Source organism: Budorcas taxicolor, chromosome 2 (genome assembly GCF_023091745.1).
Source record: "Budorcas taxicolor isolate Tak-1 chromosome 2, Takin1.1, whole genome shotgun sequence".
Classification (NCBI taxonomy): domain Eukaryota; kingdom Metazoa; phylum Chordata; class Mammalia; order Artiodactyla; family Bovidae; genus Budorcas; species Budorcas taxicolor.
Genome location: NC_068911.1, coordinates 177,333,475 through 177,349,145, shown reverse-complemented (window position 1 = coordinate 177,349,145; position 15,671 = coordinate 177,333,475). Strand labels below are relative to the sequence as shown.

General features: G+C 53.3%; 1 protein-coding gene across 4 annotated transcripts in view; it reads right to left on the bottom strand.

Moving 5' to 3' along the window:
• The window catches only part of TMCO4 (transmembrane and coiled-coil domains 4), a 106,230-nt gene that overhangs the window by 30,227 nt on the left and 60,332 nt on the right, over positions 1 to 15,671 (bottom strand). For all 4 annotated transcript variants that reach the window (XM_052661022.1, XM_052661047.1, XM_052661038.1 and 1 more), the window contains one exon: positions 15,472 to 15,556. In XM_052661022.1, coding sequence (XP_052516982.1) covers positions 15,472 to 15,556 — 85 coding nt within the window. The remainder of the gene's footprint in view (positions 1 to 15,471; positions 15,557 to 15,671) is intronic.

Below are 15,671 nucleotides of genomic sequence, written 5' to 3'. Positions count from 1 at the left end.
AATTCTCCAGGCAAGAACACTGGAGTGGGTTGCCATTTCCTTCTCCAGGGCCCCTGCAGGGGAAATTAGAATGGTACGTCTCAAGTCCAAGGGAGCCCCCGGGCACGTTCATTATCAGAGTGATCCTCTGCTTTGTAAAGCTCTTCTGACTGCCAGACTGTTGCACTGTGAGCCACTCAGGAGCCGCTGCTCTTCTGACCTTAACATATCTAATACGTACCCCAGAGATCTTTCCTTTGGGAAGGATTTCTCATTAGCTTTGTCTAATCTGTTTAAATTAAAACCAAAGTTTTAATTTTAATCACTATTTTTTCATTTCTAAAAGTTCCACTGGTTTCATTTTAAAATCTCCCTGCACTTTTTTTTAAATTTATGTCCTTAATGATTGTAATCATGCTTATTTTTTTGAGGGGGGCACTCCTTCAGGCCATTCTATTAAATTAAGGATCTAATCTTGATGTTTGCTTCTTGGTGCTTTTCCCATATAGTGGTTTTTGGTTTTTTTTTTTCATGTTTTTATAAATTTTATGGAATAAGACCTCATCTTTAAAGCTGCCCTTACATGGGAATCTGTGTAGTTTGGATTGAGGACCTGTATGGTAATGCCTGTGGCTGGGAACCTGCTGAAAATCCAGAGCGGTTATTCCCATTCTGCTAGTGCTTATAACCTGGGGTCCATAGCGCTGTCTACAGTTTAGCAAGTCTGAGTCCACTGAACTTCTGAGGTTCTCTGGACTCCGATGTCAGGTTCCCATTCTGACAGCAGCGGTCATGTTTCCACTGGGTAATTTACTTAAAGAGTCTAGATCTGGGTTCAAAATAAGATTTCCCTGTGGTTGCTTCCTCTTACCTGCTCCCAAGATTTATAGCTCTTTATTCCATTTCTGAAACAGATGATACAGTGATTGCTGGTCAGGAACAGTCAGGGCAGAGATCACTGATAAAGCTGCTGGTAGTAATGTCTTTATGACTAACGCTGCCATATCCTTGCATGAACAGCCTTGCAAAACTGTGGAGCCTCAGATCCCAGAGCGGGCCCAGTTCTGGCAGCAGCTCACCTCTTTGAATGACCCTGTGAGCATGAATGCATGTCTATGGGCCTGAGTTCAAGTTCCCGGTGGGGTAACTGGAGGCATATCATAAACCTGGTCATTGCTCTTCCTCTTCTCTGCCAATGACTTTCTCCACTCGGGTCTGCACAGGGCAGGGGCCTCCCAGTGACCTCTGTGATGCTGTGGAATCCTCAGAAACAACCCCAGCTGGGTTCCCTTCCGTCTTTTAAAATAAGTGCCACAGGAACCTGATCTTGTATAGTTTTTGGTCATTAAAGAAAAAGGGGACATCGCTAATGAACTGATGGGATTTGATTTTTCTTTCTTAAGAGAAGTTCTTTTTCAGAACATTTCCTCCTGATTTTCATCTGGGGAGGGGAAAAAGTTCACTGCAATGACAGCACACGTTGGGTAGCTATTGCCTGGAAAGCCCAGTGATGCTTAGGAGGGCAGACCTTCTGCTTTGATGACATGAGCAGGGGTCCGATGGGGCCATGGGAGCTGCGCCAGGCCACGCCTGTCCATCTCCTCATCCAGAAAGGGCTGGAGAATCACTGACTTGCAGGGCTGTTGGGAAGACTCTAAGAGATGATGTCAGGAAACACCTTTCCCAGCAGGAGCTTGGTAAATACCAGATCCTCCCCCTCTTTATATCTCCCCCCACCTTTTTTTTTTTGGCTACACCTTGCAGCTTGTGGGATCTTAGTTCCTCAACCAGGGATCAAATCCAGGCCTCCAGCAGTGAAAGCGTGTAGTCCTAACTACTGGACCGCCAGGGAACTCCCTCGCTGCTTTGTATCTCTGATGTCTAATAAATACAGGCAGGGAAGATGTGGCTGGCTGACATGGAACTGTCTCAGACAGAGGGAGGAGGTGCTCAGTTCTGCACAAGCCTCAAGGGAGCCCGGCCGGCGCCCGCTCTCCGCTGGGCTCGTGAGGTGCATGCTCCAAAAGTCACCACCAGGTGGTGCTGTGGCGGCCACAGATGCTCCAGGTGTCCCGGGACACTCTGCCAGGACCTTCCAGCAAAGCCACCTGCAAGAGTTCGGCTGACCACACCCCAGAGCACCCGCCACGCCCCACGGTGCCTGAGACGAGCCCCAAGAAGAAGGCTCCAGACTTGACCCTGCCTTTTACTGGCTGTGCAGCCTGGACAAGCTGGGTGAACACTCAGTTGCACCATTCAAGAGACAGGTCCAAGGTCCCCCCGGGGCAGTGGAGAGGGCCTTGCCATGGGTCACGGGGCCTAGGCCCACCTGGGCTGGCTGAGACCATCAAAGAGACACTTCATGGGAAGAACCTGGCAGGAACGGTGACTCAGTCAGCTGGCTACATTGAATGCGGTTCAACAAGTCCCTCACGGGACTTGTCTTGTGGTCCAGCAGCTAAGACTCTGAGCTCCCAATGCAGGGGGCTTAGGTTTGATCCCTGGTCAGGGAACTAGATCTCACGTGCTGCAACTGAGACCCAGGGCAGCCAAATAAATAAATAAATACATATTAAAAAACAAACAAGAAACCCCACAGACCTCTTATGGGGTATCTAAGGCTGGGCCAAAGTTGGAGAAGACTCTTGAGAGTCCCTTGGACTGCAAGGAGATCCAACCAGTCCATCCTAAAGGAAATCAGTCCTGAATATTCATTGGAGGGACTGATGCTGAAGCTGAAGCTCCAATACTTTGGCCACCTGATGGAAAGAGCTGATTCCTTGGAAAAGACCCTGATGCTGGGAAAGATTGAAGGTGGGAGGAGAAGGAGTTGACAGAGGATGAGATGGTTGGATTGCATCACCGACTCGATGGACATGAGTTTGGGCAAGCTCTGGGAGTTGGTGATGGACAGGGAGGCCTGGTGTGCTGTGGTCCATGCGGTCACAAAGAGTCGGACACAACTGAGCAACTAAACTGACTCCCTTGCTTGCTAAGCTGTAAGCCACGTTCAACAACAGTCCCCTGAAGCCTCTATCCCCAGCAACTGCTAAATTACTAAATGTAAAATTACACCAGTGAGAGTCCAACTTGGGACTTGCCGCCTAATTAACATTCTTTCAAGTACCCAGGTGTTCAAAGCTGAAGACATCGTTATCTCCCTGCCTGAGTTTCTGCAGACACCCCTGCTACTACCCTCCTGACAATTAGACAGCACCCTGGAGAGGTTATTCCCGGCCACGGTGTGGTCTTCATGGTACTGGGTCTGTAAACCTTCCCAGCGAGGAGAAGGCAGAGCTGTTTGAGGCTCTGATGGCTAATTAAGCCTGAACCTGAGCACTTAGCTCCTCACAGGAGAGCGTGAAACTCTCAGACAAAGTGAGGCAGGTTGAAAAGGATGGCCTTACCACCAGCAGAGCTGGTATCTCCACGTCCCCTTGTGGAAGTGAGAAACAGGATCAATGCTTTCTGCTTTTGCTCTGACGGCTAGGAAGTGAGTAGCTGAAGCCACAGCTGTTATAGCAGCTGGGTAATAACAGGGGAAAGTACAACCACAGCGGTAACAGGGACAAAGATAGCAGTTACTGAACGCCTGTGACTTGCCAGCCATTTCTGCTAAGTGCTTTACATATATTACCCTATTCAGTTCTTTCAATCACGAGCTGAAGGAGGTATTCCTGGATCCATTTCACAGGGGAGGAGACTGAGGCACATGGATAGGGACGTGTGCTCAGTGGCAGAGCTGAGATTCGGGTCTAGGCCTGCCCGCAGGGTCCACTCTCCTGCATTTGAGCTTCTCAGCTGGCTGTGTCCCCTCTTCACATCTGTGCTTTACTTTTGGCCCTCTATATTTCTTGAGAAGTCCTGCAAATCCAGGAGATGGGTTTTGCATAAATAAATAAATGCAGGTCTGAGTACCAGTGAACCAAAGAAAGAAGAACGTTCTAGAGACTTGAAAAGTCAGAGTTCACACGGGGACACTTACGCTGGGGTGGCAGGGACAGGGGGACCCCCAAACTCAACCTCTGTCATTAAAATCTGAACTGTGGGGAACACACCACCCACAGGCAGGAAGGTTCTAACCTTCTGTTCTACAAAACAGACCTGGAGATTTTCTAAAAGACCCCCACTTTGGGGATATTGGCTAAGCAGGCTTGCTAGTCACGGAATTCTTAGATTTAAGGGGAAATAAAACCCTAACAGTTTTCATTACGGAATGCTGTGAACTGAGATAGCCAATTACTATGTAAATTGAGAAGACACGAGGTGCTTCCTTCCCCTGCTGGGATCCCCAAACCCCCAGAGGGCTGCTCCTTCACTGCAGAGGGTCTGGATTCTTCAGTTATTATCAACCAGACTCATGCAAGGGACTAGTTTATACAACATTCTCAGTGAGGGGGAGGCCCAGGAGGGAGGGAAACTGAGAAAGGTCCCTGGGTGGGGATGTGTTCGTGAAGCTGGGGGGGGGGCACCAGGGCTCATCATGGCCAGGAAAATAATTCCTGGAAGCTGCCCCTCCCTCGCCCTGCAGAGAGAAGCTTTGGCAGATAATCTGTTTCCCAGGAGCTTGGACAGAGAGCGTGGACATCTGCTCCATTTGCATGAAATCGACAATTACTGGTGGACCGAAATGAACCAGCGTTCAGTTCCCAATGCTGTCTCTTGTGAATGTGCTTAATAGGGGCGCTGATCAGCTCCAGGTTCAAAATGGGTAAAATCTTGTTTCTGAAAAGCCTGAGCGCAGACCTGGGGGCACGCTGGCCACCCAGGCACTGAAGCCCTCGGGGCTCTGCTGCGGTGCCAGTGCCTCCCTGGAAATACATGAACACGAGCAGCCTTGACAGACTCTTTTGAGCAGGGCCTAATGTTCCACAGCCCACAAGCCACCGACTTCCAGATTAAACTGATCCCTTCCTAAGTTCCTAACCAACCTGGGCAGAGTAGTAAGCTTCCCGTCACTGGGAGTGAGTAAGCAGATGCTAGCAGAGACTTTTGATGGATGATGTCAAGGGGATCCTATATGTGTAGGGGTCTGACCCGGATGACTCCAAATCATCTGTTGGAACCCTCAGTATAGGAGGCCATAATTTCTGATGTTTGTGGGATAAAATGAGCACCGAAGAATTGATGCTTTTGAACTGCAGTGCTGGAGAAGACTCTTGAGAGTCCCTCGGACAGCAGGGAGATCAAACCAGTCAGTCCTCAAGGAAATCAACCCTGAATATTCATTGGAAGGACTGATGCTGAAGCTGAAGCTCCAATACTCTGGCCACCTGATGCAAAGAGATGACTCATTTGGAAAGACCCTGATGCTGGGAAAGATTGAAGGCAGGAGGAGACAGGGGTGACAGAGGAGATGGTTGGATGGTATCACCGACTCCATGGACATGAGTTTGGGCAAGCTCCGGGAGTTAGTGAAGGACAGGGAGGCCTGGTATGCTGCGGTCCACGGGGTCACAGAGAGTCGGACATGACTGAGTGGCTGAACAGTAACAACAAGCACTGTGTGGTCACACCCACCGCCCCAAGAGGCTGAGCCGTCAGACTGGGTCCCGGCCCTCCAGGTGCACGCTAGCATGCCTCTTCCCTGGGGCAAGTCCCCCATTTCAAGAGTGAAGTGGATGTAGCCCCTGCCTCCAGCCTCTTCACTGGCAAGAGGGGGATCTCTGCCCACATCTTAGGTTCGTTTGCACATTAAGGGAAAGCTCACGGGACTTCTCTGGCAGCCCAGTGGTTCAGACGTTGCCTTCCAATGTAGGGGCTGTGGGGTCTACATCTGGTCAGGGAGCTAAGATTCCACAATCCTCCTGGCCAAAAATCCAAAACACAACACAGAAGCGATATCGTAACCAATTCAGTAAAGACTTTAAAAATGGTCCACATCAAAAAAAGAAAAAGTTAAATAAATAAAGGAGAGAAAACACGCATAGCACTTAGTACGGGTGCTGGGTACAGGCTGAATCAAAGCTGCTCGGCCATTTCTGACTCTGTGACCCCATGGACTGTCACCCGCCAGGCTCCTCTGTCCAGGGGATTCTCCAGGCCAGAATACCGGAGTGGGTAGCCTTTCCCTTCTCCAGGGGATCTTCCTGACCCAGGGATCAAAGCCGGGTCTCTGCACTGCAAGCAGATTCTTAACTGTCTGAGCCACCAGGGAGACCTTGGGTACAGAGCTTGCTCACTAGACGCTTGTGGTTAAGCCCCGAGCAAGCCCAGGAGGCCCCTGTGTCCCATTTAACTCCTCAGCCTGGCTTAGGGTGCAGGGCACTGGGACAGTGATGAGCAGGTTTCACGTATCTTGAAGTCTCCAGGAGAAGCAGTTGGATGGGGCCGACTTACAGATGCAGGATGGAAGGGGGTGCCAGGGCTGACGCCACGGATGGGCCCAGGTGCCCAGAGTGCGGCAGGCCTTGCGGGCTCTTATTGGCTGAGTGAAAATACAAACAGGCGAGCCAGCATATCCCGGGACGTCTTGCCAACAGTGTGGAGAGGGCCGCCGCCCAGAGACAACGTGCAGGGTCACTAATGAACTCCCTTCACATCTTTTGAGAATGAAGAGACGCATCAGTGCACAGACAGCTGAGGCAGAACTGATTTCTCGGTTCACGTGGCCCCTTCCTGGCTCCACTTCCATGAGTCAGTCTGAATTGAGCTCTCTTTCCACTTTTTTGAGGCCTTTGAAAGTGAATGCATAGGAGCAATCCACTGGATCTGGGGCCCAGGGTCTCTTGTGCTTGGATGGTGGCCCTTCTTGGCATCAGGCCCTGCACTCCACCCCCCGGCCACCTGCTGGGGCCAGAAATGCCCTTGGTCAGAGGATCAGTCACTTCCAAAGCAAATTCCTCTTGTCGGCGGGCAGATGGACCATTCACCTGGGAATTCTGGCTACGTTCCTCTCCTGCCCAAAGTTCGGCAGACGTACGTTCTGTCCTGGATCTGAGCGGGCAGATCCTGCGCACGCCGAGCATGTGCTGACTGGCCACACCTGCCGGGAGGTCCAGGAGTGGAGCGACCTGGGTCACTAGGGGCCTTGGGTGACCCACTGGCCGAGGTCTTGGGGCTGGTGGGGTCCACGTGCTCATGTAGCTCCAGCCTTTCACCACCCAAAGGCCTTGGCACCGTTCCTGCAGGTGGCACTCATGGAGAACGCGAAACATGGATTGCATGTCCCTCATCAACTGACAGGTAATCAACCACTGACAGGTACCGGGTGCCTCGTATGTGCCAAGTCCTGTGCCAGGAGCTGGTGATACAGAGGTGAGCAACACAGACAGGGCCTGACCCGGAGCCCTGAGCGCAGAGTAAAGGGGGAGGGAGGAAGCAGGGCACGGCCGCGGGAGCGGGACCCGGACTGAGGGCCAGGGCCTGGCACTGGGGGCAGCCTCAGCTCTGCCACCTCCCTATAGAATATGGTGAGTCAGATGCCTGCCCACGAGGAGGCCGCAAGGATCCGGGTTAACGGACACCATCAAGCATCGGCACAGACATCCGTCCCGTCTGTGGTGACGGACACCGAAGCTGAGAGCAGGGACTCCCTGGTGGCCCAGTGGCGAAGAATCCGCCTGCAACTGGGGGCCTGGGTTTGATCCCTGCATTGGGAAGATCCCTTAGAGAAGGGAATGGCTACCCACTCCAGTCTTCTGGCCTGGAGAATTCCAAGGACTGGACAGTTCAGGGGGTTGCAAAGAGTCAGACACGACTGAGCGGCTTTCACTCACTCACTCGCTACGTCGTCAGGCTTCCCAGGTGGCTCAGTGGTGAAGAGCCTGCCTGCCAATGCAGGGATCGCAGGAGACTCAGGTGCAATCCCTGAATCAGGAAGACCTCCTGGAGAAGGAAATGGCAACCCACTCTAGTTTTCCTGCCTGGGAAATCCCATGGACAGAGGAGCCTGGTGGGCTACCGCCCACGGCGTCGCTAGGAATTGAACACGACTTCGCGGCTGAGCACACACGCACTACGTCTCCAAGGCATTTTTATCAGGTCATGTCTGATTCCCTGGGCCCTGGGCTGGAGCCAGTCACCATCAGCACAGCTCAGAGTTTTGTCTGCCTGGAGCCTGCCCCCTGCCGGACTGGACCCAGCTCTATACCGGCCTCATCTCTGGTCCTCTGGTGGGTAACCTTCTGGGGATCATCCCTGCCTCTGTCTGTGTGAGTACCCATGGCCAGAGCTCCTGGGTACCATCAACCTCTGGCGCTCTCATCCCAGCATCCTTAGGACCTGCCACACTCTGGCTTCCCATCAGGGGGTTCTTCTATCCTGCAAGCTATGAAGCAGGGTAGGGGAAGAAAGGAAAGTCCCTATTTTGTAGATAAAGAAACTAATGTTTCAACTAAGAATTCATTAGAGGCCAGAATCCAAGTAAGGTCTTCCAGCTGGAGCCCATGGTGGGAATACTCACTGGCCTTTCCTGGATGTCGATTTGCCTTGCTCTAGCTGACGAAACATGAGTGAAAGTCACGTGTTAGTTCCAGGTGAAACCGAAGAGCTAGTGTGTAATTCACCACAATCTCAACCTCCTCCTGAGGGAGCTTCCACTGGCCTGGATGGCTGAGTGACTACAAAGATCAGAGCCCCGGCCTACCCACAGTGCACGGGAAGCACAAGTGAGAAATGAGCCTCTGCTGTGTTCCATCTCTAAGGATGTGGGGCGTGTTTGTCCCTGCGGCATAACCTCACCTGTCCTGACTGATACAATGTGAATGCTTACGTTAGACACTTCACTTACAGAGCGTGCACTCTGTTGGTTTCATCCCAGATACAGGAGGCACAGGGGCTGCTCACACACAATTCCTGCCCTCAAGGGGTTCGTGGTCCAGACACCTATTTGGAAGGAAGCTGCCCACACTGAGCTTGAGGGAGGAGCAGGACCAGGTGAGGGATACCTTGGGGATGGCTGCATATCCCCTAAGCAGTAACCCCCTGCTGTCTGCAATGTCACTCAGGAAGGAAATGAAGCTGTGAGATGGTTAACGCCATAGGCAGCTTTTCTTGGGGGAGGGGGAGAAAGGATGGGCTGTGGCTGGGTGAGAGCAGAGGGCCGGGGGAGGCTGGCTGAAGGATGCTGTGCTCTGGGTGACTCTAGGATTTATTGCTACATCTCATTACTTGGTCTCAAGGGAATCCAGAAAACAATTAGTACATTCAATTGCATTAGAGTAATTCCCTTTTTACATTTCCCCCAACTAAGATAATGACAGCTTTCCTGCAATTAGGAGAAGGTCTTCTCTGTGTAAAGATTAATTGGGTGTTAAACGAGCAGGACTGCCTGAAACCAGACAGCTGAGCTGGAATGAATTAGATGTGAAACAGCAGCTCCAGGAAAAGGGTGAATAATTCATTCATGACCACAGTCAGCTGCGGACTTGAAGCTGCCCCACCAGTAACCCAGGCCAGTGCTTGGGAGGGGTTGTCAAGAAAGACGGGGTTGGGGGGAAAGGCAAATGCAGGAACAGAGAGAAACAGAACCTGGGGGCCCCCACTCTGATGGGAGGCCGATTTTTCTCAACTCGGGCCACGGTTAAGGTCACCTACGTGTGTGTGGTGTTCTAATGAGTCCCCCCTCGCCTTTTTTTGTTTTTTGGCCTCACTGTGCAGCCTGTGGGCTCTTCGTTTCTGACCGGGCCTTGAACCTGAGTCCTCGGCAGTGAAAGCGTACAGCCCTAACCAGGGGACCTCGAGAGAATTTCAAGCCAGCTCCCTCTTATACAGCTTAAGACAGATCTTAGCATAAAATAAATGCTCAGTAGGAATCCCCAGGCTCTCACACACCAGCATCTGTGTGCACTCCTGCATGTAACCCTTACAGCCTTGACGACAATACTATTATTACTCAGGGTGTTGCCTGAGTCCCCTGGAGTTCAAAAAGGTGAGGCTTGCCTCGTAGTGGGAGTAGGATTCAAAGGGGATGCCCAGACTCCAGAGCCTGCATATCTGCAGCAGCAGAGCCGGGTCTCTTGGTGGCCCCGTCCCCAGCTGAGCACAGAGGCCTGCATCTGTGTGGTCCTTCTGGCTCTGTTCGCCTCTCATCTTTGATGGGTGGGGACTGGGTGAAAAGTGAAGGGCGCTCAGTCGTGTCCAACCCTGCGACCCCATGGACTGTGCAGTCCATGGAATTCTCCAGGCAAGAATACTGGAGTGGGCAGCCTTTTCCCTTCTCCAGGGGATCTTCCCGACTCAGGGATGGAACCCGGGACTGGGTGGTAAGCGGTAAAGTCCTGCAGACCAGAGGCTCACTGGATGGCTGGGGAGAGAATGTGGGAAGCAAGGGGGAAAGAGGACACAGGAAGACGAGGGCCCCGGTCAACACGCAGGCGCGCAAGCCCATTTTTGTGAGTGTGCGTCCACATTTCATTCACGTGGCTCCGCGGCCCCATTGGCCTTGGGGCCAGGCCCCCAAGGAGGCTGCGCAGCAGCAACCGGCTCTGGGTTCAGGACCCTCTGCTCCGCTCTGCAGGCAGGCGTGTATCATTTCTGACTCCCTATTTCTATGAACCATCAGGAGTTCCCTTCTTGCTCTTTGGAAAGGCAGAGAGAAAGGGGGAAATACAGGACTCTGAGGCCTGGTATCAGGGGCTCACCGTCTACCTGGAGGTGCTGAGGGGGCTGGCAGGGCGGACAGGGTCAAAGGGCATGGCTTGCCCCTGCCCCGCCCTACCCTGCCAGTGTGTCCCACTTCCCACCACAGGAGCGCAGCCCACGCCTGGAATAAGCCTCGGCCACCACGGGCAGACCCCTTTGTGGAGAGCTCTTAACCAAGGGCGAGGCAAAGGGTGACTGGGGTGCTCTCTCACCTGTCCAGACACGGTGGGATGGGATGTTACTAGAGGGGAAACCACCAGGCTGATGGAGACGATTCTCGTTCAAAGCGTTCTGGCTTCAAGTTTTTCCTTTAGGAGGTGATCGGGTGGGGACAAAACCAGCTGCGCTTTTGAGCACAGGGCTTCTATTCAGATTCGATCAAGCTCTTGTTATTTGGGAAGTTTCCCATCCTAGTTCCTTCTATGTTTAAAATCCGCCCTGGACACAGAGAACAATGAGGGCGGCAGAGGTCCTTGGGGCTGGCTGAGTTGCTGCTCTGTGTGTGTGTGTTAATGTGTGTGAGTATATGGGAATGTGTCCATGGGTGTGTGTGGGTGTGAACCGCGGGCTGTCTGGGGCTGACCCCCAGCCCTGCCCCCAGTGCCTCCCTCTGCAGGACCTGCTCAGCTCTTCATTCGCCCCACAGTTCACAGGCCGAGCGTCGAAGCACCAGTTCCAACGCCTCAGCCTGTGCGGGGCTCCTGATCTAACCATGACCCGCCTTCCAGCTCAGTGCCCCTCTCACAGGTTGCAAGAACACCAGACTCAATGTTTCCAGGCACCCCGAGAGCCCTTCCTTTGTCCTGCCGGCCCAGGCCTCTGGAGGACTCCCACCCATACTCTCCTCGGCAAAGTACAGCAGTTTTGGGACTGAGGGCCCTGAAGCCTGGCGCCCTGGGGTCAGATCCTGGCTCTGGCTCTTAGGACCTGAGTGGCTCCTCTGTGCGGCCTCATCCAGTTTTCCTCCAGGTGCTGCAGGGAGACTGAGACCCTGGCGCAGGGGGAGTCTGCACCTGGCTCTTGAGTACGTCAGTCCACCCTTGATTCCCTTGCTCAAAGTCAAGTTCCCCACCCTTCCCTGAGCTCTCAAACGTGCTGGATGCCTGGGAGATGGTGGGTACAGGCAGACCTTATCCACCTGGAGTTTGGGATCTAATATGTATGCCAGAAAGTAGACGTAAAATGACAAGCACTGTGGGCTTTCCTGGTGGCTCAGCTGGTAAAGAACCTGCCTGCAATGTGGGAGACCTGGGTTCCATCCCTGGGTTGGGAAGAGCCCCTGGAGAAGGGAAAGGCTACCACTCCAGTATTCTGGCCTGGAGAATTCCATGGACTATACAGGGGGGTCCATGGGGTTACAAAGAGTCAGACATGACTAAGCGACTTTCACTTTCACTTTCTACCTACTTAACACTCACCATAGTTCCCCGTGTGTAGCAGGCCCTCATGTTAGAGTTTAGAGGAACAGGTGTTTACTAATGGAAACTAAACTGCGGACAACAAAGGTCCATCTAGTCAAGGCTCTGGTTTTTCCAGTGGTCATGTATGGATGTGAGAGTTGGACCATAAAGAAAGCTGAGCACCGAAGAATTGATGCTTTTGAACTGTGGTGTTGGAGAAGACTCTTGAGAGTCCCTTGGACAGCAAGGAGATCCAACCAGTCCATCCTAAAGGAAATCAATCCTGAATATTCACTGGAAAAACTGATGCTGAAGCTGAAACTCCTATACTTTGGCCACCTGATGAGAAGAACTGACTCATTTGAAAAGACCATGATGGTGGGAAAGACTGAAGTGGGGAGGAGAAGGGGATGACAGAGGAAGAGATGGCTTGATGGCATCACTGACTTGATGCACATGAGTTTTGAGTAAACTCCAGGAGTTGGTGATGGACAGGGAAGCCTGGCGTGCTGCAGTCCATGGGGTTGCAGAGTCAGACACGACTGAGTGACTGAACTGGACTGAACCTGTGGAAGGTACTTTCACATTCACAGTCTCATTTTAATCTCTCCAAGACGAGTGTACCAAATCCCAAATCAGATGAGGAAGCTGAGGCTCAGAGAGGTTAAGTGGTTTTCCCGAGGTCCCACAGCTCATCAATGACAAACCTGGGACCCAGATCCAGGTCTGCCTGATACCAAAGCCCCAGTTCCTATCGGTCAGCAGTGAAGGTCCCGGGGAGGAAGCAGTGACCAGAAAGAGGCCGGAAGGAAGCTGCTCTGGGAACCAGCCCTGCGAAGGCAGAGAGGCAGGACATCTTCCTCCCCCGGTCTCCAGCCTCACTTGCCAGAGGCAGCTGACGGTTGATCTCACTGCTGATGGCCTTGGCCAAACGGTCAATGGAAATGAATCCAATTTGTTCAGCAGGGGAATCGAAGAGTTGGCTTGTATTAATGTTCTGAAGCTAACAGGTAATTTATGCTCACTAGAGCCAAAGGTATGCCTTTCTCCTCTGAATTGAGAATCGGTCCTGTTAATACGACCACCTGTTAATACCACCACGTCATCCAGGTGGCCTTGTTCTTTGACCACCTGATGCAAAGAGTCGACTCACTGGCAAGACTCTGATGCTGGGAAAGATCAAGGGCAGGAGGAGAAGAGGGCGGCAGAGGATGAGATGGTTGGGTAGCATCACAGGCTCAATGGACATGGATTTGAGCAAACTCCAGGAAGCAGCAGAGCACAGGGGAGCCTGGCGTGCGGCAGTCCACGGGGGCGCAAACAGTCCGACACGACTGAGCGACTCAACAACTGTGAAGTACTGAGGTACTCAGTACTGAGGAGTACTGAGTACATCCAGGTACTGAGGAGCCTGGCGGATGGTCTGCTGCACGGGTTGGGGGATGGATGACCAGGAAAGGAGCAAGATGATGACGGCACGGAGGAGGATAACCTCACACGGTCGGGGGAGCGACTATAGAGAGCAGGGGTGGGTGCATGGCCCCTGCACTGGCAGAGACACCTCAGCCTGAAGGCCAGGAGAGATCAGGAGCCAGCACTGGGCCGGTGGCCTGACCGCCATGGTCTCTGCCCTTTGCTGCTGCCCAGAGGTGACATGAACCTCCTGTTGCAAATGGAGAGATGGACGCATAGGGAGGCTGCATCCTTACCCAAGCCAGGTTCCCCAGCTGGGCAGAGGCAGGACCCAGACCCAGGTCTCAGGCTGGCAAAGCCCATGCCCTCCTAACCCCAGAGTCAGAGTCCACCATTTGGCTCCCCTCCCCCTCCACTGTGGATAGAACGCACTGCTCCACCCTGCTGATCTGAGCTTGCCGGGTGGCTCAAAGGGTAAAGAATCCGCCTGCAATGGGGGAGACCCAAGTTCCGTCCCTGGGTCGGGAAGAACCCCAGGAGAAGGGAATGCTCAGGCCACTCCAGGATTCCTGCCTGGAGAATCCCACGGACAGAGGAGCCTGGCGGGCTGCAGTCCATGGGGTCTCAGAGTCAGACAGGACGGAGCGGCTAACACACAGGTCCTGCTCGTGTGGTTTGACCGTTACTTGCTCTGACCAGCTGAATGCAGTGAGAGTAAAGATCGCTGACAGTCCTCCGCCACTCGCCCCATCCAGAGAAGGAGTCCTCTCTGCTGGTGCTCTGCAGGGCAGTGGACCACCCCAAGTGCCCCGAGCTCTGCACCTCACCCCCCTGTAACCGCCCCTGGGTGGCAGCCCCGGCTGACAGATCTGTCTCAAACCAGCATTCAGGCCCGGAGGCCTCACCGCCCGAGGCTGGAGCAGGGGCATCCAGACTTTCCGCTGCCTCCACGTTGAAAGCACTGAACGGCATGCCACACTCCCACAGGTGTCTGTAGTGGGTGGAACAGTGTCCCCTGCCGCCACCGAGATACGCGCTCAGAACCTGTGAGCGGGACCTGACTTGGACAAACTGTCTTTGCAGAAGTAATTAAATCACACACAGGTAATAGCTACCAGGTGTCTCAGTGGTAAAGAATCTACCTGCCAGTGCAGGAGATGCAGGCGACGTGGGTTCAATCCCTGGGTCAAGAAAACCCCCTGGAGGAGGAAAGGGCAACCCGCTCCAGTATTCTTGCCTGGAGAATCCCATGGACAGAGGAGCCTGGCAGGCTACAGTCCACGGGGGCACAACGACTTAGACACGGCTGAGCACACACACGCGCCTGCACCTGAGACGAGGTCATCCTGGATTTGAGCGGGAAGCCCTGAAGTCGCCGAAACTGTCCTTAGGGGAGAAGAGAAGACGTAAGGAGAGAAGGTGACAAGGATGAGGCGTGGGTGCAATGTCACATCTGCAAGCCAGGAAGAAAGGCCAGCACTGGAAGCTGGAAGAGGTGAGGCTCCCCCACAGCCTTCGGAGGGAACCGGCCCTGCCAACACCCCAACTTCAGAGCCCTCCCACCCCTCCTCTCCCACTCTAGAACCCACATCAGGATTTCCCAGGCGGTCCAGGGGTTAACAATCTGCCTGCCAACACAGAGGACACGGGTTCGATTCCTGTTCTGGGAAGATCCCGCGTGCCTCGGGGCACCTAAGCCTGTCGTCACAACCACTGAGCCTACCTACGTTCTAGAGCCCGTGCTCTGCAACAAGAGAAGCTGCCACAGTGAAGCCCACGCCCGTCAGTGAAGCCGCAACTAAAGAAAGCCCGCGTGCAGTAACGAGGACCCAGCGTGGCCAAAATCAGTCAATCAATAAAAAAAACCCACATCAGAAAACCAAGGCCATTATTGTAGGACTATCTCACATCCACTCTAATTTACATATGGAAGAAATAAGCAATTTTCCAAGTAACTATTTTTTCTTTTTCAAACGATTTTAAGCTTTCAACTAAGATCTGGGAACACAGTCACAAGACTTGGGTCCCCGATGTGGAACCTCCAGCCTGGCGGACAGACTCAGAAGGGTTTTCACCTGTAACAAGCCAGCCTTACCTTTTTCCTGAGCCATCTCCTGCAGACAGAAGTAGATGACTCTGGCTCCCAGGCTGAAGCCGATAAGGGTGACAGGCCGCCGGCCCTGGGGAAGAAGGGACACAGGTGTGCACAGCGGTTCCAGAAAGGCTGCCCTGATGACGGCGGCCCCTGCTCACTTGTCAGCAGCTGCCTTGCACTTCATGCATGGGGGCTGTGCT